General features: G+C 39.4%; 1 protein-coding gene across 1 annotated transcript in view; it reads left to right on the top strand.

Annotated features, from left to right (window-relative positions):
- Positions 1–22,321, top strand: part of LOC129372579 (voltage-dependent L-type calcium channel subunit alpha-1D-like) — a 69,085-nt gene that overhangs the window by 31,730 nt on the left and 15,034 nt on the right. Inside the window, 35 exon segments of the mRNA XM_055049997.1 lie at positions 843–982; positions 1,799–1,941; positions 4,125–4,277; positions 5,012–5,208; positions 6,681–6,784; positions 6,887–7,056; positions 8,316–8,390; positions 9,865–9,952; positions 10,159–10,185; positions 10,513–10,673; positions 10,794–11,019; positions 11,207–11,414; positions 11,582–11,702; positions 12,089–12,203; positions 12,310–12,364; positions 12,495–12,555; positions 13,130–13,271; positions 13,404–13,533; positions 14,817–14,876; positions 14,965–15,024; positions 16,628–16,734; positions 16,946–17,033; positions 17,185–17,292; positions 17,378–17,430; positions 18,193–18,216; positions 18,218–18,337; positions 18,499–18,680; positions 18,683–18,699; positions 18,805–18,921; positions 18,923–18,964; positions 19,545–19,655; positions 19,828–19,905; positions 20,464–20,490; positions 20,492–20,548; positions 21,930–21,971. Coding sequence (XP_054905972.1) covers positions 843–982; positions 1,799–1,941; positions 4,125–4,277; positions 5,012–5,208; positions 6,681–6,784; positions 6,887–7,056; positions 8,316–8,390; positions 9,865–9,952; positions 10,159–10,185; positions 10,513–10,673; positions 10,794–11,019; positions 11,207–11,414; positions 11,582–11,702; positions 12,089–12,203; positions 12,310–12,364; positions 12,495–12,555; positions 13,130–13,271; positions 13,404–13,533; positions 14,817–14,876; positions 14,965–15,024; positions 16,628–16,734; positions 16,946–17,033; positions 17,185–17,292; positions 17,378–17,430; positions 18,193–18,216; positions 18,218–18,337; positions 18,499–18,680; positions 18,683–18,699; positions 18,805–18,921; positions 18,923–18,964; positions 19,545–19,655; positions 19,828–19,905; positions 20,464–20,490; positions 20,492–20,548; positions 21,930–21,971 — 3,609 coding nt within the window.

The raw sequence follows: 22,321 nt of genomic DNA, 5'->3' as shown, positions 1-22,321 counted from the left end.
GAACGTGAACCTGTGACATCCGGGTAAACTGCAGAAATTGATGGTTATGCATTTGAAACTTGAAAAACACTTTCTGCGATGCAGCTACAGTCCTTCTGTGAATGTGTTTGTGTTGTTGGCTCAATGCCTTTCTGATAGAAGCTTTGAGTTTCCAAACCATTGCAAGACTCTCAGCCTGTGAGAGTGGGTGTGAAGTTAGTGTGCGTGTCACCGGAGTCATCAGTGTCTTTGCTGTAACTGTGCTTCTTTGTGTCGGCTTTGTGTCCTTCAGATCAACAATGCATCTGTCTTTTTGTGCATTTTACCTGCCAGCTTGCTAACTTTATGATTTCTGGTTTGAAACATACAGTTAATGTTTGGGAAAGAGATACCCCCCCCCCCCAAAAAAAAAACACTGATGTAAGAAACAGGACAATGAGAAAATGAAGGTAAAGACAGTAAAACCTTTCCACGCAATTTTGAGATCCATGGAAGAGTCTGAATTTGATTACATATTTTTAGGTTTGGAAAAGATTGGAAAATATTTGCTCTATTCTAGACTTTATTCCCTGTGACTTTGTTTAATTATTGTGTTTTTCCTTCTTCTTTCCCTTGTTTTCTTGCTTCCTCTCTTCCTGAAGTCTGACAGATTACGCACAAACATTTTCTTCTTGTCAAGCTTTAGTCACCATATAGAGCCATGTTGTTTTTTTGTCATTGCCGCGTTATCCTCATGAAAAAAAGGGTCGTCAGCTAAATAATTTTGTTGTTGTCATTGTTAATGAAAACAACACTGATGTTCAGAAAGTACCCTAACCTGTGTTTCTCCTGTTCTCGTTTCTTTTCTCTATCTCTCTCTGCAGGAAACAGTAGAATATGCCTTCCTGATCATTTTTACAATAGAAACATTTCTGAAGATTATTGCCTATGGCTTAGTCATGCACCAAAACTCCTACGTCAGAAACGGATGGAACATGTTGGACTTTGTCATCGTCATTGTGGGGTAAGATCACTGCCATTTACACAGACATTCTCTCTAAATTACTCCGTACTGAACTATGACACAAACAATTATAGCCCCAATCATCCAACCTGAAATTCAATGCAGGTGCTCAAATTCTCCCCATTCAATCAGCCTGAGTTTAAGCCAAACATGTCTCGTTATACAAAGCCTGTAGAAACACACGCCAAGAGATCCGGAGCAAGAGGTGGTTTTCAAAGGACTTTTTATACGTTTATTTGTACATTATGATTCCAACAAATTCCAGATGGCAGCAATTGTTGTGCACATGTACAGTTACGTAAACGTGCACAGATGCAGATCCACACACATGCATCCTGGAACAGAGTGAAGGCTGTGTGTGTGGTTGTGGGTAAACCACCTCGCCCATGTGGGATTTAAGTGTAAATTCAGCTGATTTGTGAATGAATAAGGTGAACAAGCAATGACATACAGAACAGATAAATAAACTGATCAATGGCCCTGTTAGATCGACACTTAAAATGTTTTCTTTAAACCCAGAAGGGTTTTTTTTCTCCTCACAGGTTTTTCTCAAATTACAATAAAATGTCTGACAGCAATCAAACACCTCATATGAACTGGCCATATATGTTCACAGTGTGCCTCACACAGGTGCATGCTCACAGACAAAATACAAAAACGATCCCAAGCTATGTTTATGATTTGCGACACATGTTCTTTAATCATTTAGCTGCAGTTCTTCTTTTTGGTGTCACTGTTCTTCTCTATCATAGCCATTTTACCCTTTTCACCTCTCCATCCCTTATTTTATTTAATTTAATTTAACTTTATGCTCAGGTTGTTCAGTGTTGTCCTGGAAATGATAACCAAAGACGCTGACTCTGGTGGGCAGACTGGAGGCAAACCAGGGGGCTTTGACGTGAAGGCCCTCAGAGCCTTTCGCGTGCTTCGACCTCTTCGCCTTGTTTCTGGAGTTCCCAGTGAGTTAATTCAGAAATCTTCAGTCATCCCTTAATGTTCACTGAACTGTGTAAATATTCACACAAGCCGTTTTCATAAGCTTGGTTTAAGACACTTATTACTGTGATTTGTAAACAGACTGATGTAACCTGGGTGGTTTGGGTTGACCTGATAGACTAAAAACTAAAGGTGCTGTTGCTCATCAGATTCATCAGCATGAAAAAGTATTGTTATAAAAGAAATAGCTCAAGTAGTTTGCTTGCAAAGACTAAAGTGACTTAAAGAGTGAGTGGACCAAAAGTGTCCAGAACTTCCATTAGTGTGTTGAGTCCAGGCTGAACAATGTATAGATCCATCCAGCTCACCCAACGAGACGATGCATTGTAGTAGGTTGATGAGAACAAGATGGGCTGAGTTTAAAGATGAATAAGATCTTCTTCAGTCGTCTCTCTACACAGCAGGGCGACTCAAGAATGATGTACTTTTTCTTTCAAATTAAGAGTCTCTGCAACAGACTGGCGACCCGCCCAGGGTGAACTTCGCCTCTCGCCCGAAACGTTCACTGGCGAAAAGCACCAGCACTCCTCCCGACCCCTCTAGAGGGATGGAGGGGAAATGGATGGATGGAAATTAAGAGTTTCATGCAACAGGATGTCAACATTAAGCGCTGATAGCATTTGACAATGACCAAACCAACTTCAATTTCAGAGGCAAAATTTCTGGTTTTGCAAATATTTGTGTTAGAAACATATTGACTGATTTGAGATATTATCTCAGAAACAGCCAGGGCCTGTTTTGCATTTTAAGCACAACACACCCATAAAGCTACACACCTGGGCTCTACAACACCCCGTCCACTCATGACGTAAAATCAGGCCTCTGGTTAAAGGCAGTAGCAGGTCAGGATCAAAGGACATGTTATAATCTTTCTGTAGAGGGTTAATTTTCTTCAGCAACACCAATAATGAGGGAGCGTTCATCATTATTGGAAATAAAAAATCAGCTAGTTACATGTCAGTGAGGGAGAAACTTTATCTAAAGACAACAAAAACGTCAAGTTTGTGATAAAGTTAAGCATAAAACATTTGAAGGTTTAATCTTACGTGACATTTAGTCTCCAGAAAAAAAACAACAACAAAACATTAATTTGCTATCAGTGATTTCAGGTGTGTGTGTATGACCTCCTCCTTGTGTTTGCTTAGCTAACACATTACAGCAAACAGTCAGTGTTAATTGCAGTCAGTGAGTGTTTTAATAAAGATGTAGTTGTTGTGAGATATTGGGAACTGGTGGACAGTACTGAAGCATCATAAACTGGACCGGTGACCCGGTTTTAGAAGGCTGGTTATCTATATGAGTATATTGCTGAGGTTAGTCAGTCTGACTTTGTTACACTTTTCATTTCTGGAGCACACTGCTGACCTCAAACAATAAAACAATTTAGCCAATAAACGTGGATTAATAAAGAAGATTATTGTAGTAGCCAAGACGACATACTTACCAAAATAAAAAAAAATGCAAATACAAAACCTCTACAATGTATTTATTTCCACAGTATTTTAAAAAAGGTTATTTTGCACACATAGCATCTCTACAGTTCCTATCGTGAACTCGAGAAGATGGTGCTTTCTTCCCTGCTTCTGTTTCCAAAACGTACGACCTTACATTTGCACGTGCACTGATCTGTTTGCATTATTTCAGTTTCCATGGCAGCGGATCATTTGGCTCTCTGAGGCAAGAAAGGACGGCTGGGAAACACAAAGTTAGCCTGAAAATGTGTTTTTCAGCTCTGCTTTTGTCTGATATTTGTCTATGTTCGTCTGTGCAGTTTAATTACGCACAGAAAACAACATCCGGGCTTTTGTGTACATCATGTCATTGTGAGAGCTAGTAGAAGGATTTAACAGGTTGTTAGTTTTGAGGTTTGTACAGCTGCTTTGCATACGGGATGCTGTTGATACACTAATTGGTATTTGGATGATCATTAGTTACCCAGTAGTGCGTCTTATATTCTACTTGAGCTACAAAACTTTTCTGAGATTAATCATTTTTAAAAATGCGATCTGGCTGTAGCCTGAACTTCAACAATGGCAGCGTCCAATTGTCAAAAATGCAAGGAAGGACATACTTTTATTATCAGAAAATCAATAAAAGTTATGATTTGCTGAGGCTTTGACTTTGACACTAATGTGTGTGTTTACAGGTCTACAGGTGGTTTTAAACTCCATAATTAAAGCCATGGTTCCCCTCCTTCACATTGCTCTGCTGGTCCTCTTTGTAATCATCATCTACGCCATCATCGGCCTGGAGCTCTTCATCGGAAAGATGCACGCCACATGCTTCGTCATAAAATCAGGTAAGCTGGTCTTTATTTCATAGCTTCTATCTTTCTTTCACACGAAACAGACATATTGTGGATCTGAGATTACCACAGGTACAGGATTTAATCCCTGGGAATGAATGGAATAATGCACCTTGTATGTGAATGGTGACAAGCAGCTGAGAACAGGACACAGCAGCAGACGGTGGATTAAATCCTGTGATTAAATGACAAATATCTAGCTATTATGTAAACAAGCCCACTCTTTGACTTAATGTCGCTTACAAAATCGCACAATCATTCAAGAAATGTACTCATGTTTAAAGATAAATAAGTGTAAATGTAAAAAAAATAAAAGCAGAGTAGGAGAGATTCTTGCTGTTGGAAAGTCGAAATAAGTATCTGGGCATCTGTGTGATCTATTTAATATCACTGGGAGTGGAACCAGAAAACATTTCTCATGAAGTTATTGCATCAGTTGTTAAAAAAGGAAAATATTAACTGACCAGGCTTTTCAGATTGAACAATATCTCTGCTTTTGGAGGACCGAGTTGTATTTTATCCTAATTTAATCATTTTGATCATTAAGACACATGCAGATGTGCAATAATGTAAGCTGAACATGAAAAAAATGGCTGAGATTTGGAGTTTTTTTATGCTGATTGCATTTCTCTCTGTGTTAAACTCCAATCATGTGCTGTAAAGGTCGTGACATGAAAACAGTTTTGGCTTGTCTTTAGCGTTTGGTGTGTTTGTGTTCTCGCCTCCAGGAGCTCTGGCAGAGGAGGAGCCCGCGCCGTGCGCTGTCTCAGGGCACGGCCGCCGCTGCCTGGTCAACGGCACCATTTGCAGAGAGGGCTGGCAAGGCCCCAACAACGGCATCACCAACTTTGACAACTTCCTGTTTGCCATGCTCACCGTTTTCCAGTGTATCACCATGGAAGGCTGGACCGACGTTCTCTACTGGGTAATCAAATGCTACAAAAATGACCCAGAAGCCTGAATCTGCCACCGATTTCTGACTTTTTGTTTCAAGCGTGATCACAATATTTGTTCTGACATGCAGCTGAAGCCTTTGCGATATAAAATCTCATTAAGCAGCATCACAAGGGTCACACATGACAAGGATTCCTTTCAGAGCTGCAGCCTGGACAGTGGCTTTCCTTTGAATAAACAAGTGTCATCGATTTAAAAAGCTTGAAAACTCTTGGCTTCTCATTAGCAAAAACCAGCAAGGGCTTTTAATTAGCCAAAACACTTACGAGCTTTATCTCAGTCCTCCCACTCATTTACCAACGGTGACCCTCATCTGTGAAATAATGAACTTCTCCCTCTTTCTCTTCCTCTGCTGTCTTCCTGAAGTCCTTTTTTCTTCCTCTCCACATATTTTACGCTGTGTTGCCATGGCAATTTCATCTCAGTGTTGGTGTTGTGTTGCTGGAGAGAAGAAGGTCTGACAAACCCAAAACAATAAAGAATTGATTTACGGATAGATGGTCATTTATGTTACATGTGCCATACGACCTGTTCTAGTTGAATTGGCCAACTTTAGCAGTTCGTGCCTGGTGGGCGGGTATGTGGCACTTTGTGAGTGAAGCTGAAATCCAATTGATCCACATCTATAAAAAACAGAAAACAGAAAAGAAGCCAATTTTCTGTGTATTGAGGAGCAACGATGCACTGATCAGAAATCATTTCCTGTGCCATACTTTGTAAAGCTCTGACCTGCTGATTCCACTTTCTGATTTTTCTTTTAGAAATATAAATCACAAACCATTTTTTTAACTACAACTTGCATGAATTAAAAATACATATTTTGTAGTGTAAAATAAAGCAATAGCTTTGTAAGTAAAGACTTTATGGTTAGCAGATGGGTTCTTGAAGCAGTTTACTGAGTTATGAAGACCAAAGCATATCTAAATTAAATCAGATTTTATTTCACCTCATGTTTATGCCTGAGAGAAAAGAGTCATAGATCACTAATTAAAAGTTCCTAATCTTTTTGATCAATTTGAAAAAGTACATTTTGATTTTAAAAAAAGCTGCATTTCTTCTCATTAGGGTTGCCAGTAAGTTTTCTTCAAAAATGTAAAATAACAAAAAAATAACTGTTGATTATTTCCTGATATGCATTTTTTTTCCCAATATTAATCAAACTAAAGGTTGGATTTTTACTAAAATGTATTAGAGTGACATGTTATTACTTCAATATAATATAAATAGCTTTATTTATATTTTGTATTTATCTTTTGCGTAATTTTTAAAGAATCTTTGATGTCCCATTACATTTTTGATCACTGCTTCATTTTTGTACAAATCAGTATTTTTACTTACATGTATTTAATATTTATACATAATTTTTTTTTTTTATCTCAAGTAAATACTTAGGCAAATATTTTCATAAGTGAGCAGAGATTGATTAAACATTTTCCAATGCAGATGAATGATGCGATGGGCTTTGAGCTGCCGTGGGTCTACTTTGTCAGTCTGGTCATCTTTGGATCGTTCTTTGTTCTGAACCTGGTCCTGGGAGTGTTGAGTGGGTACGTTTACATTTTTACTTGCCACTAAAAAAGTGAAAACAAACCCGAAAACCTTCCTTAATCTTAATCAGGCAATTGAGTCGTCTCTTTTGGTCCTTGCAGAGAGTTTTCCAAAGAGCGTGAAAAGGCCAAAGCTCGCGGCGACTTCCAGAAGCTGCGCGAGAAGCAGCAGCTGGAGGAGGACCTTAAAGGCTACCTGGACTGGATCACACAAGCCGAGGACATCGACCCCGAGAACGAGGAGGAGGGGGACGAGGAGGGCAAGCGCAATCGTGAGTCACCCGGATCTTTTTGATTGCTGTTTGCGCCGTGTAGTACAGCAGAGGGACCCGCCCAGGACTGTGGCATGATTTTCTTCTGCAGTCTTTCAAAGTCACTGAATGCTTGTGAAGTTTCACCATCAATTCACCACTCAACAAACGCATGTTAAGTTTGAATTGGAGGATTCAAAAATATGTCTAAGTTTGGATGATCTCACGTTTCTAATTTTTTCCATGGCTTTTTTTTTTTTTTTGTGGACATCTGAAAGACAGATGAAGGAAGAGCCCTGTTTATATAATCAGTAATCATGCAGTTACATAATAAACTTGAGATGGTGCATCTTTTTTTTTTTTCTGCAAAGAAATCATACAAATCTCATCTTCTGTGCACTGATGGCTCTGCCGCGCCTTGCAGTCAGTTCACATGCACCTGTCAGTGTTCATGTTCTCCAGTATCTGCACTGCTTTTACCATTGCTGCTGCTGCTGCTGTTGTTGTTGTTGTTGTTGTTGTTGTTGTTGTTTACAGAGATAACACACTAACGTTCTCTCCTTGATTCCTGCAGTGTGGGTGTCCGTGTGCGTGTGTGTCTTGCAGGGGCGCCATATATTGGGGAAAAAGTTCTGACAATTCTAAGGCCCAAAGGGGCCCACCGCAATTTATTTATTTATTCATTTATTTATTTATCCATTTATTTATTTATGTTTGTCATGGGGCCCAAGATTCCTGGCGGCGCCCCTGTTGTCTTGTAGATACTGCCTGTAGAATGCCACTAACATCAGATGTTCCCTCTTTTCCTCTCCTCTTCCTCCCATATGTTGCCACATCTTTCTTATTTTTAACAACTGTTTACTTCTCACGTTCTCACTTAAGTTTTGTTTACAGCTAATCATCCTCAGTTTTAGAATGTCGTATGTGGTTATTGTGTCCAGAAATCATGAGCGGAGAGATCTGACTAGTCAGGTTTATTGATTTTCATTATAGCTAATACTGTTTGATAACTAATCATTTCATAAATAACAACCCTTGAATCAATTACTGGTGAAGGAATGCCATTATTTTTTCTTATTATACTCCACAGTATGGACAGATTTAAATCATCAATATTTTTTTCTGTAGTTTATCAGTGATTTTCTGGATACTGTAGCTGCATCAGTAGTTTGTTCTGAAGTTGCCTGTAGCTGTTCATTCTTCTCTCTTGTTCTGCTTTGTGTTGACTCACTGCTTCCTCTGCTGTCTGGCTATGTGAACTGCATGTTGATAACACCAAGGGGTCACGCTGGCTGACCTCACTGAGAAGAAGAAAGGAAAGTTTGGCTGGTTCTCTCAGTCCACAGAGACACAGGGTAAATGTATTTGTGTGCACCTGAGCGCGGGAGCATCAGGAAGACTTCATCTGTCCCCTGTGCGTGTTCATGAGGACATTTCACCTTCGTCCTGAAGAATGTCTTTGCATTGATGGGCTTGGTTTGCTGGATCCTTTGTGCACTTTGTTTCTTGATGCTGTTTTATTGTGCATGGTCCCTATCATCACCATCCTCATCTGTATTATTATCTATAATCATTTTCTTTAATGCTGAAGTCATATTGTAGTGTAAGAAGGACATGTTTTAAGCAAAAAAAGCAAAAAAATAAATTAAATAGGTTCAGCAGTTATAAGTAACTGCAAATATAAATATTTGAAACAGAACAGTTTCCTCCAATTATGTCCTGGCTAATGAGGATTAAATGCAGAACTTCCTTATCTCAGCTGCATTTTCCCTGTTTTAAAGGGTTTCTAGGAGAAAATGTGCCACCTAGTGGTGATTTTGTCCAAAACAAAACAAAATTTAGCATGAGATTTGTCTATGTGGGTATAAAAGTATCTTTGGAATGTTGCCCCAAGATTTTACTTAGCAAATTATATTTTACTTGGATTGAATCAGAAGTGTTGGTGTAAAGGTTGCCCATCATTCATTATCAAATATGTTCATTATTCATCAGTAAGGTTGTTTTTTTCTGCATGCATGAATCGTTCCATTTTCAGTATTTTATAAATGTTTTGATCCCATGTCTATTAAAACCAACACTTACTGCAGTGCAGAGACCATATATCACAATATAGAACTATAGTAAAGCATTACGTTTCAACATTGCATTTAGACATTCAGATGTTTGGATTACAGCTAATGAGCTTATTTCACCCTGATGCATTTGTTATGACTTTTTCCATGCAGAAAAGTTAAACAATAACCTTTCTACTCTAATGCAATTCCAGGGAATCAGAGCTCAGCCTAATTTGTGGAAAACTGATGTACAGTATCTGGCTTTGAAAATCTGCTAATCTGATTTGATAATAATCTATAGTAATTGATAACAGTCAGCATATTCTGTTCTAGGCTAGATACATTTGTCCTCCCTGTTAACTTTGTGAAGACGTCACACAGATAGTTTAGCTTTTTTCCTCCCTTTTCTTTCAAATAATTTACGGCCATCAGAGATACCACAATACCACACGCAAACTGCAGAGAAGATGCAAGAGAGAAACTTGCAACATAAAAGAAATTGGTGCTTCTCAGTTTTTTTGCTTCTAATGTTTCATTTGATGTTGGTTTTCTGAAAAGTCATGGATCTGAAAAAACGTACATCTTTTATTAGCCTATTGCTCAGCTAAACCACAAAGAAATTAATGCCAAAAAGAAAAACGCTTTATTAAAAAATAATAATAAAAATGCTGATGAAATAAAATTGTAAGTCATGTAAAATTTGTAAGCTTTTTCATGCAATTCTTTTTCTTTTTCTTTTTTTTTTTTACATTTGCATGTGTGTGTGACTCTGCAGCCAGCATGCCCACGAGTGAGACAGAGTCGGCGACCACAGACAACCACAATGGAGAAGAGGACAAATTTTTGTGCTGTGGACCGCTGTGGTGAGTTTGACACATCACACCACAAATCAGTTATGCAAAAGGTTTTTCATCGAGCAGCTCACGGCTGACGCAGAAGTTTCCCTTTAGAGGGAAAATGGTCACCAACGCAGTCGGAAATCAGATCACGTTGACATAAGCTGAAGATTTCACCACCGAGTTCATGCTTTAGAGATTTACAGTGCTGTCTTGTCTTCTATTTCCACCAGTCAGAAAATAACTAAATCAAAGTGCAGGTTAGTACTATGCTGTGGTGCTGCATGGTGCTCTCCTTCTCATCGTGCATGATCAATTCTGGTCACGTATTTGAATCATTCTGACCCCTGCTGTAATCATCCATGCGTTTCTTTCCCTGACGGCTCACCAGCAATTCAACACTGATCCATGTTGACCAAAAATCCAGCCGTCTGCTCCTGATCGGTTTTGATCCTCTCGTATTTGCCGTGATATAATTCCTTGACCTCAACAACAAATGATCCTTTTGCATGTTGGGTAGATCGTAACGTTTCCCTTTAGATTTTCCAAGCTGACGGAGAAAATATCTCAAACTGATCCTCTGTCAGTCGGCAGTGGCGACGGTGGAACCGCTTCTGCCGCAGGAAGTGCAGGGCGGCCGTGAAATCCGTGACGTTTTATTGGCTCGTCATCATCCTGGTGTTCCTCAACACCCTCACCATCGCGTCAGAGCACTACAACCAGCCCGAATGGCTAACAGAAGTACAAGGTGTCTGTTTTACTTTTTACATTCTGTTTGCTTTACTTTTACCAAGTTGAAATTCAATATACTACAGCCGTTATATTTCTACAAAAAGCATTCCTCTGTTTTTCTCTCTTTCTGCTCCAGAAGTGGCCAATAAGGTTCTTTTGGCTTTGTTCACTCTGGAGATGCTTGTGAAGATGTACAGTTTGGGGCTCCAGGCCTACTTCGTGTCGCTGTTCAACCGCTTTGATTGTTTTGTGGTGTGTGGAGGAATCGTGGAGACCATCCTGGTGGAGCTGGCCATCATGTCTCCACTGGGGATCTCGGTTTTGCGCTGCGTACGGCTCCTCAGGATCTTCAAAGTTACGCGGTAAGCATATTTCACGCTAATATTTGTTCATGTCATGAAGGCTAAAGACCGCTGCACAAATAAAAGCAGAAATAAAAAAACTCAAAATGGCATATAAATTTATTTCTCTCTATAAGAAAAGTAATAGAGAAAGGAAAAAGGGGAAAAAGAAAGCAGGAGAGTTAAATTCTGTCTCTGTCTTCTTCAGTCACTGGGCGTCTCTGAGTAACCTGGTGGCCTCTCTGCTCAACTCCATGAAGTCCATCGCCTCCCTGCTGCTGCTGCTCTTCCTCTTCATCATTATTTTCTCCCTGCTGGGCATGCAACTCTTCGGGGGAAAATTCAACTTTGATGAGACGGTGACCAAAAGAAGCACATTTGATAATTTTCCCCAGGCCCTCCTCACCGTGTTTCAGGTTTGTGTTTGCGAGAATCAGAGACGAACCGAGGGTTTTATCACATATCAAGCATATCATATTCCAGTCTGACATTCGTTTTCAATATCTGGGATTAATTACTGCGATTAATGCGGTTCGACCAGAATCAGGTGCTTCGGTGTTATTCTCCTAATATTTTTCACCAGATCCTGACAGGCGAGGACTGGAACACCGTGATGTATGACGGCATCATGGCGTACGGTGGTCCGGCGTCCTCTGGCATGGTGGTCTGCATTTACTTCATCATCCTCTTCATCTGTGGAAACTGTATCCTACTCAATGCAATCACACAATCACTCACATCGCCGAGAGAGTGCCTTGAAACACGAGTTACACCCGCTAAGGTTTTTGAGTTTGAACATGAACACAAATTGTTTTAAATTAGGACTTTCTGTGACAGACCAACACAAAGTAAAGAGTAACTGTAAAGTGGAAGGAAAGTGACGAATGATTGTTGAATTCGTTACAAATACAAATCTAAGTGTGTTTTTATATTCGGTCACAGACATTTAGATGAAATTACAACTTTACCAAATTGAAAACAGCTCATTTAACTGAACTGATCTATTTCCGTGAAGCCTGTGGAGATTTTTAGTCGACGTTTTTAAAATGTTGGTAAGTGTTTTTGTTTATTCTGTAACTCGCTCGATCAGACATCCTGCTGAATGTGTTCTTGGCCATCGCTGTTGATAACCTGGCTGACGCGGAGAGCCTCAACACGGCACAGAAAGAGGAAGAAGAGGCCAAAAAGAGAAAGAATAGTGCTAAGTATGGTTCAACAAGCTTTCATTTGACAGTTTTAAAAAAAAAAATCCATCTGCAAAAAGAAAGAAAAAATACATTGGAGGTTTTAAACTTTATTCATTGCCAACAGGGACTCAAACACAGAGAAGAAGAGGATTGAAATAACAGAAGACGGAAAAACAACGGTAAAAAGCAAATTAGCTGGAGCTCTCTTACATAAATTAGATAATCCCAGCACTACTCTGTTAATGTTAGATATTTTTCTTTTTTGTATGAAGTAATCTGTAAAAAATTTTTTTGCTAAACATCTTCTAGATGCCAACGGAGGCCTTGCTAGAGGGGGACAAAGAATCGTACACCACCGTCGACTCACCAGGTGAAGAAGCTTGTTTAGCAGATGAGGCTTAGCTGGTTTGAGTTTAACAATATATGGGAATAATGTTTAAACCACAAATCTCTGTCCTTTTTATTTTTCAGAAAGAACCATTTTGAAATGTCACTTTAATCAAGTTTAAGCAGAATTGAATTTATAGTTTTTAATGTACTGTCAAAGGAGTTATCCACTGGTATCACCTAAACATGTAACTGATATTATACCTTTTTGACAAAATGCACCAGGAAATATAAGATAAAGGAAGAAGAAACTGAGAAAACATAGAATGAAATAATTGTGAGGAAATGAAATGAAATGAATAAAAACAAATAATGCACATAAAATGGAAAACATAATTAAATTAAGAAAAAAAAGCAGCAGGAAATGTAAAAATAAAGGGAAATAGATGCAGATTTTCTTTTCTTTTTACAGAGTTTGTCAGAAATACAATCAATATAGCAAAGAAATAAATAATATTTACTTTTGTGATTAAACATGTTTATATTTTTTTATTTAGGCAGTTCTATTATGGTGCAAGCAATAAACATCATTATGATACTGAGCTGCTGTTGTACAGGTGATGAAGATGATGATCATGGGAACCTCCCTGAAGCCCCGCCGGGCCCCCGGATCCAGCGACTCTCTGAACTCACCATGAAGGAGAAGACGCCACCCATCCCGGAGGGCAGTGCGTTTTTCATCTTCAGCAGCACCAACTCGTGAGTTGGAGTCAGAACAGGCACTTTCTCTGTTCAAAAAACAAAAAAAATCTGAAATCTTTAGGTGCAACAGAGAAAAAGGAAACCTAAAATGTAGCAGTCTGATATTTTCTGTCTGCTCTGTTTCTGCAGGTTTCGTGTGCTCTGCCATAAGCTCATCAACCATCAGATCTTCACCAACCTGATCCTGGTCTTCATCATGCTCAGCTCCGTTTCCCTGGCGGCCGAGGACCCCATCCGCAACTTCTCCGCTCGCAACATTGTACGTAAAGCCACATCGACCTGTGTGAGGGAAGCTTCACATGCTAACTGTAGCTAATGAAGAGTCTTTTCCACAGAGGACTTTACCACACGCCAGGAGAAACACAGCCGGGTTGAGCCTCGTCTTTAGACTGTTGTTCATTACATTGACATGAATGTTTCATTTGAGAGGCAAAAGTATGTTATATATTCTCAAAACAACATACATGGCCAGATTGCTCGTCTCTTTTATGTCTAAATATTTAATAATACATTTTCCCCTCAAAATGCTTTCTTCCTTATTAAAGGAAGTCACTTCTGAATTTCAACCAGTGGTGTGATGATGGGTTTTTGTATTTCTCTGAACCGCAGCAAGTTGCACTTGGTGATCCTGAATGTGGGATGATCCCAATGATAACTGGAACCTTCAGGAAAATATGATCAGTTTTAAATATTATCAGAATATCCTAGGACTACAATCATTAGTTAGCTGTTAAATATCCACAGTCATGCATTCACACTTTGCCCGGCAAAGTTACTCATTGAGTAGACTTTTTTCTGCACTTGATTACATTTGATGCAGAATGAAAAGATATCTCATTGCAATAGAGCAGCAGTAACTAGGTGGTAAATATCATCACCACATGCTAATGCAGCACGGATAATGCAAAGTTTCTGATTGGAACCTGACAAACCCCAAAATCGCAGATGTTTTTTATTTTCTAAAAAGGGGTGAAAAATGTAACTATAACGAAATAGTTGTATAGTGTAAAAGCTTTGATAGACATAGTGGCTTTTAAACCCTTAAAAATAAGAATTTAATTTGATCCTAAAAATGAGAGGAAGCCAGAATGGGGAAGCCTGTGAGGTGTGATTGGACCTGACAGGTATTATTAGCCGATTCCACCAGGATGGACGGTCCGAGGAGACGTCAGGTCTCAGATTTGGTGGTTTGTGACAGGAACACGTCATAAATAACATTGGGGTTTTCGTGCTGTGCATTGGAGAAAGTTAATCTGTCTCTCCTGAAATCACTGCACAGACCTTTCCTCCCAGCAGTGATTCCAGACAGGAACTAAAATCAAGCCTCTATCTCCACACTTCATCCTCTCCACTATGACTGTTGAAGTGACTGATCATAAAAACAGCTTCCACCTTCAGATGTTACCCAGTTCAGCTTCACTATTTGGAGATTTGCTTCTGTTTTGTATGTCTGAACAACATTATCTTGCAGCAACAAGTGTTTAATAGACCACTTTATGTGTTCACCTGCAATGACTTGAACTTGTGCATTGCTTTTTGCAGATACTTGGTTATTTTGACTATGCTTTCACCGCAATCTTTACTGTTGAGATCCTGTTGAAGGTAAATGTCCTGTGTGTGCTGTGCTGTGCTGTGTTGGGTAGAGCTTCAGTAACCCTGCGTGCTTATGTCACTCTGATTGCCTTCTCAGATCCTAGGCTATGCAGACTATGTCTTCACTAGTATGTTTACATTTGAGATCATTATTAAGGTAAACAACGGCGACTGTCGTGGCGCCTCAACATCACCTCTCAGCTTGCTGCAAATGTCCTTCCTCTCGTCGTTTTTTTATTTTTAATGTTAGGAAAGTAATGGCCGCCTGCTCGTTGTGTTGTCCCAACACTACAATACGGAAATTTTGTGTTTTACGTCGTTTTTTTTTTTACTCTCCTTGTCTGTCAAAAACACGTTTTGCTTCATGGACAACGTTTTCTAACCATCTCTAGCCACAGTGTTGTCCATAATTATCACAGAGTTTTTACGTTAAAAAAAAAAAAAACTAACAAAAAATAGAAATTATAGTAGTTTCACATTTTTCTATTTAAAAAAAAAAACTTTTTGTGACGAAGCACTGACTTGCTTTAACGCCTGATTAAATATTAGTCAGTGTTTTTTTTTCTTTTTCTAGCTTTTTTCCCAGATAATAAAAATAATGATTCAACATTCAGAAATAATCGACGGTAATCACAGTCACTGTTCAGTTCTTCCCCTGTCTCGTTTCTCGCTGCATGTCAGGTAACTCTCCTTTGCAAAGGCTGTAGATTAATCGCCCATACCAAGATATGTGTGTTGCATTGTTAGGATTAATCTGCTCTCCTTGTCATGTGTCAATATTTTGCATTGTTTGTAGCTCACATGTGTCTGTCACTGTGTGTGTGTGCAGAACTGCACATGCATGCATATCTGTATGTTTTCAATTTAAATGCATTTGTTTAGCAAAGTGGATAAAGCATGGACCAGAATGACATTTTCACTGTATGTTAAACTTGTTCAGAAATTTCTAGGCTTCACAGTATTTACACAAAAGTGTGAAAAAAGTACAGCATGACTTGACTACTTTATGGGAAAAAATGCTGCTACAAAAACAATGACATAACAGATAATACAGGGGTTGCAACAACACTGTGCTGTGTTCACTCTATGCTTCAACAAAGCTTTTGAACTTTAGTTGGCTTCTTGTTAAAACTTTCCCTAAAAAACAATTAGATTGCAGTACTGGTTTCAAAACCATAACTTTTTATAAACTTGCTATATAAATATATTGCTATATTGCTGCAATTGGTCCAGGATTGATTATAAATTTGTAAAAATCAACAATACATTCATTCAGATTATACTAAATACCATGAGTGGTATCACTTACTCAGTTTCACATTCAGTTTTGAATAAACCTAACAAAAGAATTGTGGAATATACTGAATGTGCTTGAAAAATAAGATTATGTAACCGGAGGAAAGGGAGGATGAGTAGCACCACACAGCACAGTGATTGACAGCGCTAAGACCTGCTTCCCGGCTCTGATTGGTCATTTTTAGTTTGCACTGGGAGCAAAGGGAGCTGAATTATCTGTCTCAAACCATACTGTCAATACATAGTAACAGTGTCAAGAAATATGTAAAAAACTTATTATTTATAAAAGTTACATAACACAGCTTTATCCAACCGCATATAAAATATGTAAGAATAATAAAAAAACAAAATCTACTGTTTCTTAAGTTTAAAAATTAGCCCAGGTCAAGCTGTTGTTTTCTCTGCTTTGTGTTTGTGTCTCTGTGTGTAAATTTTGGTGTAATATTTCTCTCGTCTTTGTTCAGATGACGGCATTTGGAGCGTTCCTGCATAAAGGAGCATTCTGCAGGAACTATTTCAACCTATTAGACCTGCTGGTCGTCGGCGTGTCTCTCGTCTCCTTTGGCATTCAGTATGTATCCTCCCATCTCGCTGCATAAATGATTTGTCTTTCTTGGTGAAAATCACATTTTTGCCTGGTAGATATTTCTTGAAGTTGAACACGAACGTGTCTTCTCTCCTGTTGGTCCTGAAAATCAGAATAGATTATGACAAGGTCACTTGATTTGCAGAGTAGGTTTTCAGAAGATCTCAACTTGTATTGTTTGTACCGCCCCCTGCAGGTCTTCTGCGATCTCAGTGGTGAAGATCCTCCGTGTTTTGCGGGTCCTCCGTCCGCTCAGGGCCATCAACAGAGCCAAAGGACTGAAAGTAAAAACAGACACTCAGTGAGGCCTGACGCCTGTGTGTTTCTCCCCATGAGTGTGTCTGGTTCTCCCTGTGTTCTTGTGATTGCCTGTGGCTCTGTTTCTGGTGCAGCTGTGTATTTGAACTGACAGTTCATAACTTGGTTCCTCTGCAGCACGTGGTGCAGTGTGTATTTGTGGCCATCAGAACCATCGGCAACATCATGATTGTCACCACCCTCCTGCAGTTCATGTTTGCTTGCATCGGAGTGCAGCTCTTCAAGGTACAAGAGCACAAAACCAGGCATGAAATCTGTGCCATAATGTTATTTTAAGTAAGACCCTGTTGTCTCACCTTGTCATTTTTAGGGTAAATTCTACCGGTGCACAGATGATGCAAAGTCCAGCCCAGATGAGTGCAAGTTAGTTCTTCTCATCTCTTTCTGGGTCACAGCTTCTGACTTCATTTTTGCTTCCAAGGAGCAAGATATGATTTTGCCTTTGGCTTTTTTCCTGCCTAATTGTTAGCATAATAATTTAGTATTTTATTAGAGACAGTCTAAATATGTTTTGTTTGAAAATTGTTTAAAAAAAAGGGAAAAAAGAAGAAGCTAAAATCGAGGTCTGTCCTGGTCCATTGTCAAGGGAACTTGGCAAAGAGCCGATTTTAAATTGGACCTTTAAATGTCTTATTGTAAAGTCCTTAAATAATACAAGCTGTATCATTTAAGCGTCAGTGTTCCTGAACAACAGAAAATTGTATCATATTATCAGCTGGGCTGATGAATCGTTCAGGTCTTTGCTAAAATTTTATTTGAAAATTATTATGTTTTGAAGATAACATCGTTTCAGTGCTGTAGTTGTTTTTAAACTTTCCTTTTTCCTTTTTTTTATTGTACTTGTCCTCTGTTTATCTACCCTCACACTTGTCTATGCAGACCTTGGACATGTGGTGACATTCAGCTCAAAGGCAAATACAGGAAATGAATAGACAAGCTGCCAAAAGTTGAAACAAGTTTGACGAAAGACCTTCAGAAAGCTTAAAAACTATCAAAGCCATTGTAAACTATTGTGAGAATATCTTGCTGCCTGGAAGCAAATAATGAAAAACAAGAAGAAGTTTGAAAGATTCGGACAGTGTTGTGCTTGTACATTAAGTGTCTAAAGATGTTTTTTTAAAATAGGGGGACATACATTCTTTACAACAACGGACACGGCTCTGCCCATGGTGAGGGAGAGGATCTGGTACAACAGCGACTTCAACTTTGACAACGTCCTCATGGCCATGATGGCCCTGTTCACTGTCTCCACCTTTGAGGGTTGGCCCACGTGAGTATTGGTCCACTGTCAGTTCAAAAACCTGAGCAAAGGGATATTTACGGCTGATGGTGTCTGTGAATGCATGTATTTATCTAGTTGTTGCTGAAGATTTTATGTGATTAAAGCAGGTTACGCTCTGTGTTGTAACTGGATCGCGTTTGTCCCCACAGTCTGCTGTACAAGGCCATCGACTCCAACAGGGAGAACTTGGGCCCCATCTACAACTACCGCATCGAGATCTCCATCTTCTTCATCATCTACATCATCATCATCGCCTTCTTCATGATGAACATCTTCGTTGGTTTCGTCATCGTTACCTTCCAGGAACAGGGAGAGAAGGAGTACAAGAACTGCGACTGGACAAGAACCAGGTCGGTGGCTGCTGAACAATCGGCCTCAGGAATCCGTAGTCTAGTTTTCGCTCAGGAGCCTGTTTGTCTCTCTGTTCCTTTGCAACACCCTCAACACCGCTACAGCGCCAGTGTGTGGAGTACGCACTGAAAGCTCGTCCTCTGCGCCGCTACATTCCCAAAAATCCCTACCAGTACAAGTTCTGGTATGTGGTCAACTCCACTGGCTTTGAGTACGTCATGTTTTGTCCTGATCATTCTCAACACGCTGTGTCTGGCTATTCAGGTAAGTTCTCCTGGCAGGATTTATCACCCTAATTTAAAACACTTGAATTTATATTGAACTTCTTCACATTTTGTCACATTGCCTCCATGAGAAGTACTGTTTGTTGGGGTTTTATTGTGACCACAAAGTGACACATTATGAACCAAAAAAGGAAAAGTTGCATGATTTGCACAAAGCATATGCTTCTGCCCTGATTATTGTGATTCTCATGAATAAAAATCCAGTGCTGACTTTAGAAGTTTAATCTCCATATAAATGCATTTGTATTCATCATGCATGAGTTCCATTTTCTAGAACCACTTCTTGCTGTAATCAAAGCTGCAAGTCTTTTGGATTATGTCTCTTCCAGCAGCTTTCTATATCTTGAGACAAAAACAAGATCTGGACTTTCACTAAGGCGTTTCAACAGAAGAATATACTTTTCTGTTTTAGGCCGAAAAATAAAAAACATTCTACATTTTGTAAAATTTATAAAAAGAAAAACTTTCTTAAAAATTCAGCGCTTGCGTTTGCATTGATCGGCTTGTGGCTGTAACAGTGTCATATAAATGCCTCTAATGGTCAGCTTGTGTCCCCTCAGCACCATGGCCAGTCTCTTCTGTTTAACTACGCCATGGACATCCTCAACATGGTCTTCACAGGAGTCTTCACAGTGGAGATGATCCTAAAGCTCATTGCCTTCAAACCCAGAGTAAGTGTCTCATCTTGTCCCCTCTGCTTCCTCCTGTTAGAAAACGTTTTATACCCCACCCCCATAGATTGATGTTCAGCCCTCACTTTGCCTTTTCCTCGTACCTTATGCTCCCTCCCCTTGTGCCCTGCCTCTGCCCCGCCCTGCTGGTTGTGTACGTCACCGTATTCAGGGCTATGTCGGGGACGCCTGGAATGTCTTCGATGCTCTAGTGGTGATCGGCAGTGTAGTCGACATCATACTCAGCCAGGTAGAAAGACGTCATGTGCAGCTCTGTCAGTCCCTCTTCCTGCTCCTTCAGATGTTACTGCTTTTCTTTGAATCCTTCCTAAACCTGTCTCCTTTTTCCTGTCCTTTCCTTCCTGTCCTATCTTTGTGTGGGCCAGTATGTAAACATAAAGGCTTTTTGTGTGTCAATCTTTAACCGCATGTGAAAATTCAGTGTGTTCCCGACAGTGATTGTCGGTCACTGTAAAAAGCTGCAATTACAGTGACGGAAATCATACTTATGAAACCAAAATGTTTTTGCTTTATTCTCGTTTTGTTCTTTTAGCTTCAGCAGTCATATAAACAGACAAAAAAAGGATTTATGACAATAATTGGAGAACTACTGCTGAACTTTAAAGGCATGTGCTCCCACAAACTCTGACAGGACGACTCTGACTGTCATCCTGTCTTACTGAAGCTCAACTTTTTGATGTACTTTCTATCTGTCAAACGTCTCTCCTTTCTTACCTTTTCTTCCTACCTGCTTTTTTTGTCTCTGTCTATCCTCTTTTCTGTGTGTCTCTGTTGCTTGTGCTTGCAGAACTATTTTGCTGATGCATGGAACACGTTTTGATGCCTTAATTGTTGTGGGTAGCGTGGTTGACATTGCCATCACTGAGATCAATGTAAGTAATCATCTCTCACACGTCTTTACCGTGTCGTTCCCTGCAGGAGCGCCTTGTTTTAGCATCAAAGATGCATCCAAGAACACAACCTTCTTCTTGTTTTTATTGGATTTTCACAACGTTAGCAGCAGATTTTACACACATACGCATAGATATCCATCCAGTTGTTTGTTTTAAAAAAAGAGAGGCGATGATAAGTCGTTGACGCATCTGTTCAAACTCCATGTTGTTGTTCTTTTGAACAATTGTCTTTGAATGCAGCTGCACTCAACTGTCTTACTTGCTATCAGCATTTATGTTTGCATTCCCTTCAAAAAGCAACAATGTTCAGCGCTGCTGCTGCTGCTGCTGCTGCTGCAAGGTCGCTCCATGTCCTGGTTTGTGACTCATGTTAGCGCTGGTTTCATGCTTCTTTCCAGCTTCTTTCCAGCTTGTTCGCAGCTAAATGTTGGTTCATCCTGAGTGAGTGGTCGGGGGGAATAAACACACTGCAGACAATTTTTACACAATTTTTAGTGTAGAAAAATAAATTCTACAGAAAGAATTGTGAATGTTTCACGAGAGCATGCCTGCATTTCATGACACATAGTTAGTTATTGACCAAAAGCCGGGACATAATTTGGGTCTTGTTTTACGTTTTTCACCTCATGAAATGTTTTTACTCATAAGTTTGTGATATGCATGTGTTTTCTGTAATCCGCTGCCTTGTAAAGGTTGCTGACACCTCATTAACGTTTTCACCTTTTGTCACATTACAACCTCAGACTTTTCAATAGGATTTTAATAGAATCTGAAACGATAAACTGCAGGTGGCGTATAATTATTAATTGAAAGGAAAATAGCTCCATCCGTCCTCTTACCAATTCTGACCTGCATCCTGAAGAAAAGCATCCCAACATCATGATGCTAACACTGTCATGCTTCGCCATGGGGATGATGTGCAGTTTAAGTCTTAAGTTACATTTTAGTTTAATCTTAACAGAACAAATTCTTCCACACTCTTGTTGTGTCGCCTACATACAGATAAATAATACATAATTTGTAAAAACAAACAAACAATAATGATATTATTTTTCTTTCACCTCAGCATTACTTTGTGTTGGTCAAGATTCCAGTGAAGTATAATTAAGCGCATAATCACAAAGTGTGATAAGGTTTAAGGGGAATAAAAGGCATTTTTACACATTTGGTGTTCCTCTGGATGTGTCAAAGCTTTTGCATAAGAAGCTTTACTTTGCTGACGAAGTTCTCTCAGATAAATTGTAAATGTTTTCTGCCTGTCATGAATGTGAAAACATGTTGTAGAAAACAAAAGTAGTGTAAAAATGGTTTGAAGCTGTGCAGCTGCAACTGGGATTAACGTTAGACTTCTGGTTTCAAGTCGGCAGCCATTCCTGTTGTGAAGGTGATAGAGGATCCAGGGGTAAGAATAAGCCCCACTCTTTGTCAAGAACATCATCCCTCTGTTGTCATCTGAAAGCAAAAGCATCCACATCGTTCTGTTGTGACAGTTTTTGTCGAGAGATTGTTTGAAAATCAATAAGATGCTTTTATGAATTATAGAAATGGTTGCAAGTTAAGTTTGTGTATGAATTGTCGGTATTCCTCACTGTGACAGTCTTGTTATGGCTCTTTCTGGTTTGTTGCATTTTGGCATAAGTTCCACTTCGACCCTGCATCTCATCTTGTCCGGCGCATGGCATGATGGCACACAGGATAACACGGAGATGGTTTTTGTTATACATTGAAAATGTTTGACTCAAGTCCTTAAAG

The sequence above is a fragment of the Poeciliopsis prolifica genome, unplaced genomic scaffold (assembly GCF_027474105.1).
Source record: "Poeciliopsis prolifica strain line A6 unplaced genomic scaffold, Auburn_PproV2 SCAFFOLD029, whole genome shotgun sequence".
NCBI classification, from domain to species: Eukaryota; Metazoa; Chordata; class Actinopteri; order Cyprinodontiformes; family Poeciliidae; genus Poeciliopsis; species Poeciliopsis prolifica.
Note: the sequence above shows the minus strand (reverse complement) of the source record. Positions and strands in the feature narration are given on the sequence as shown.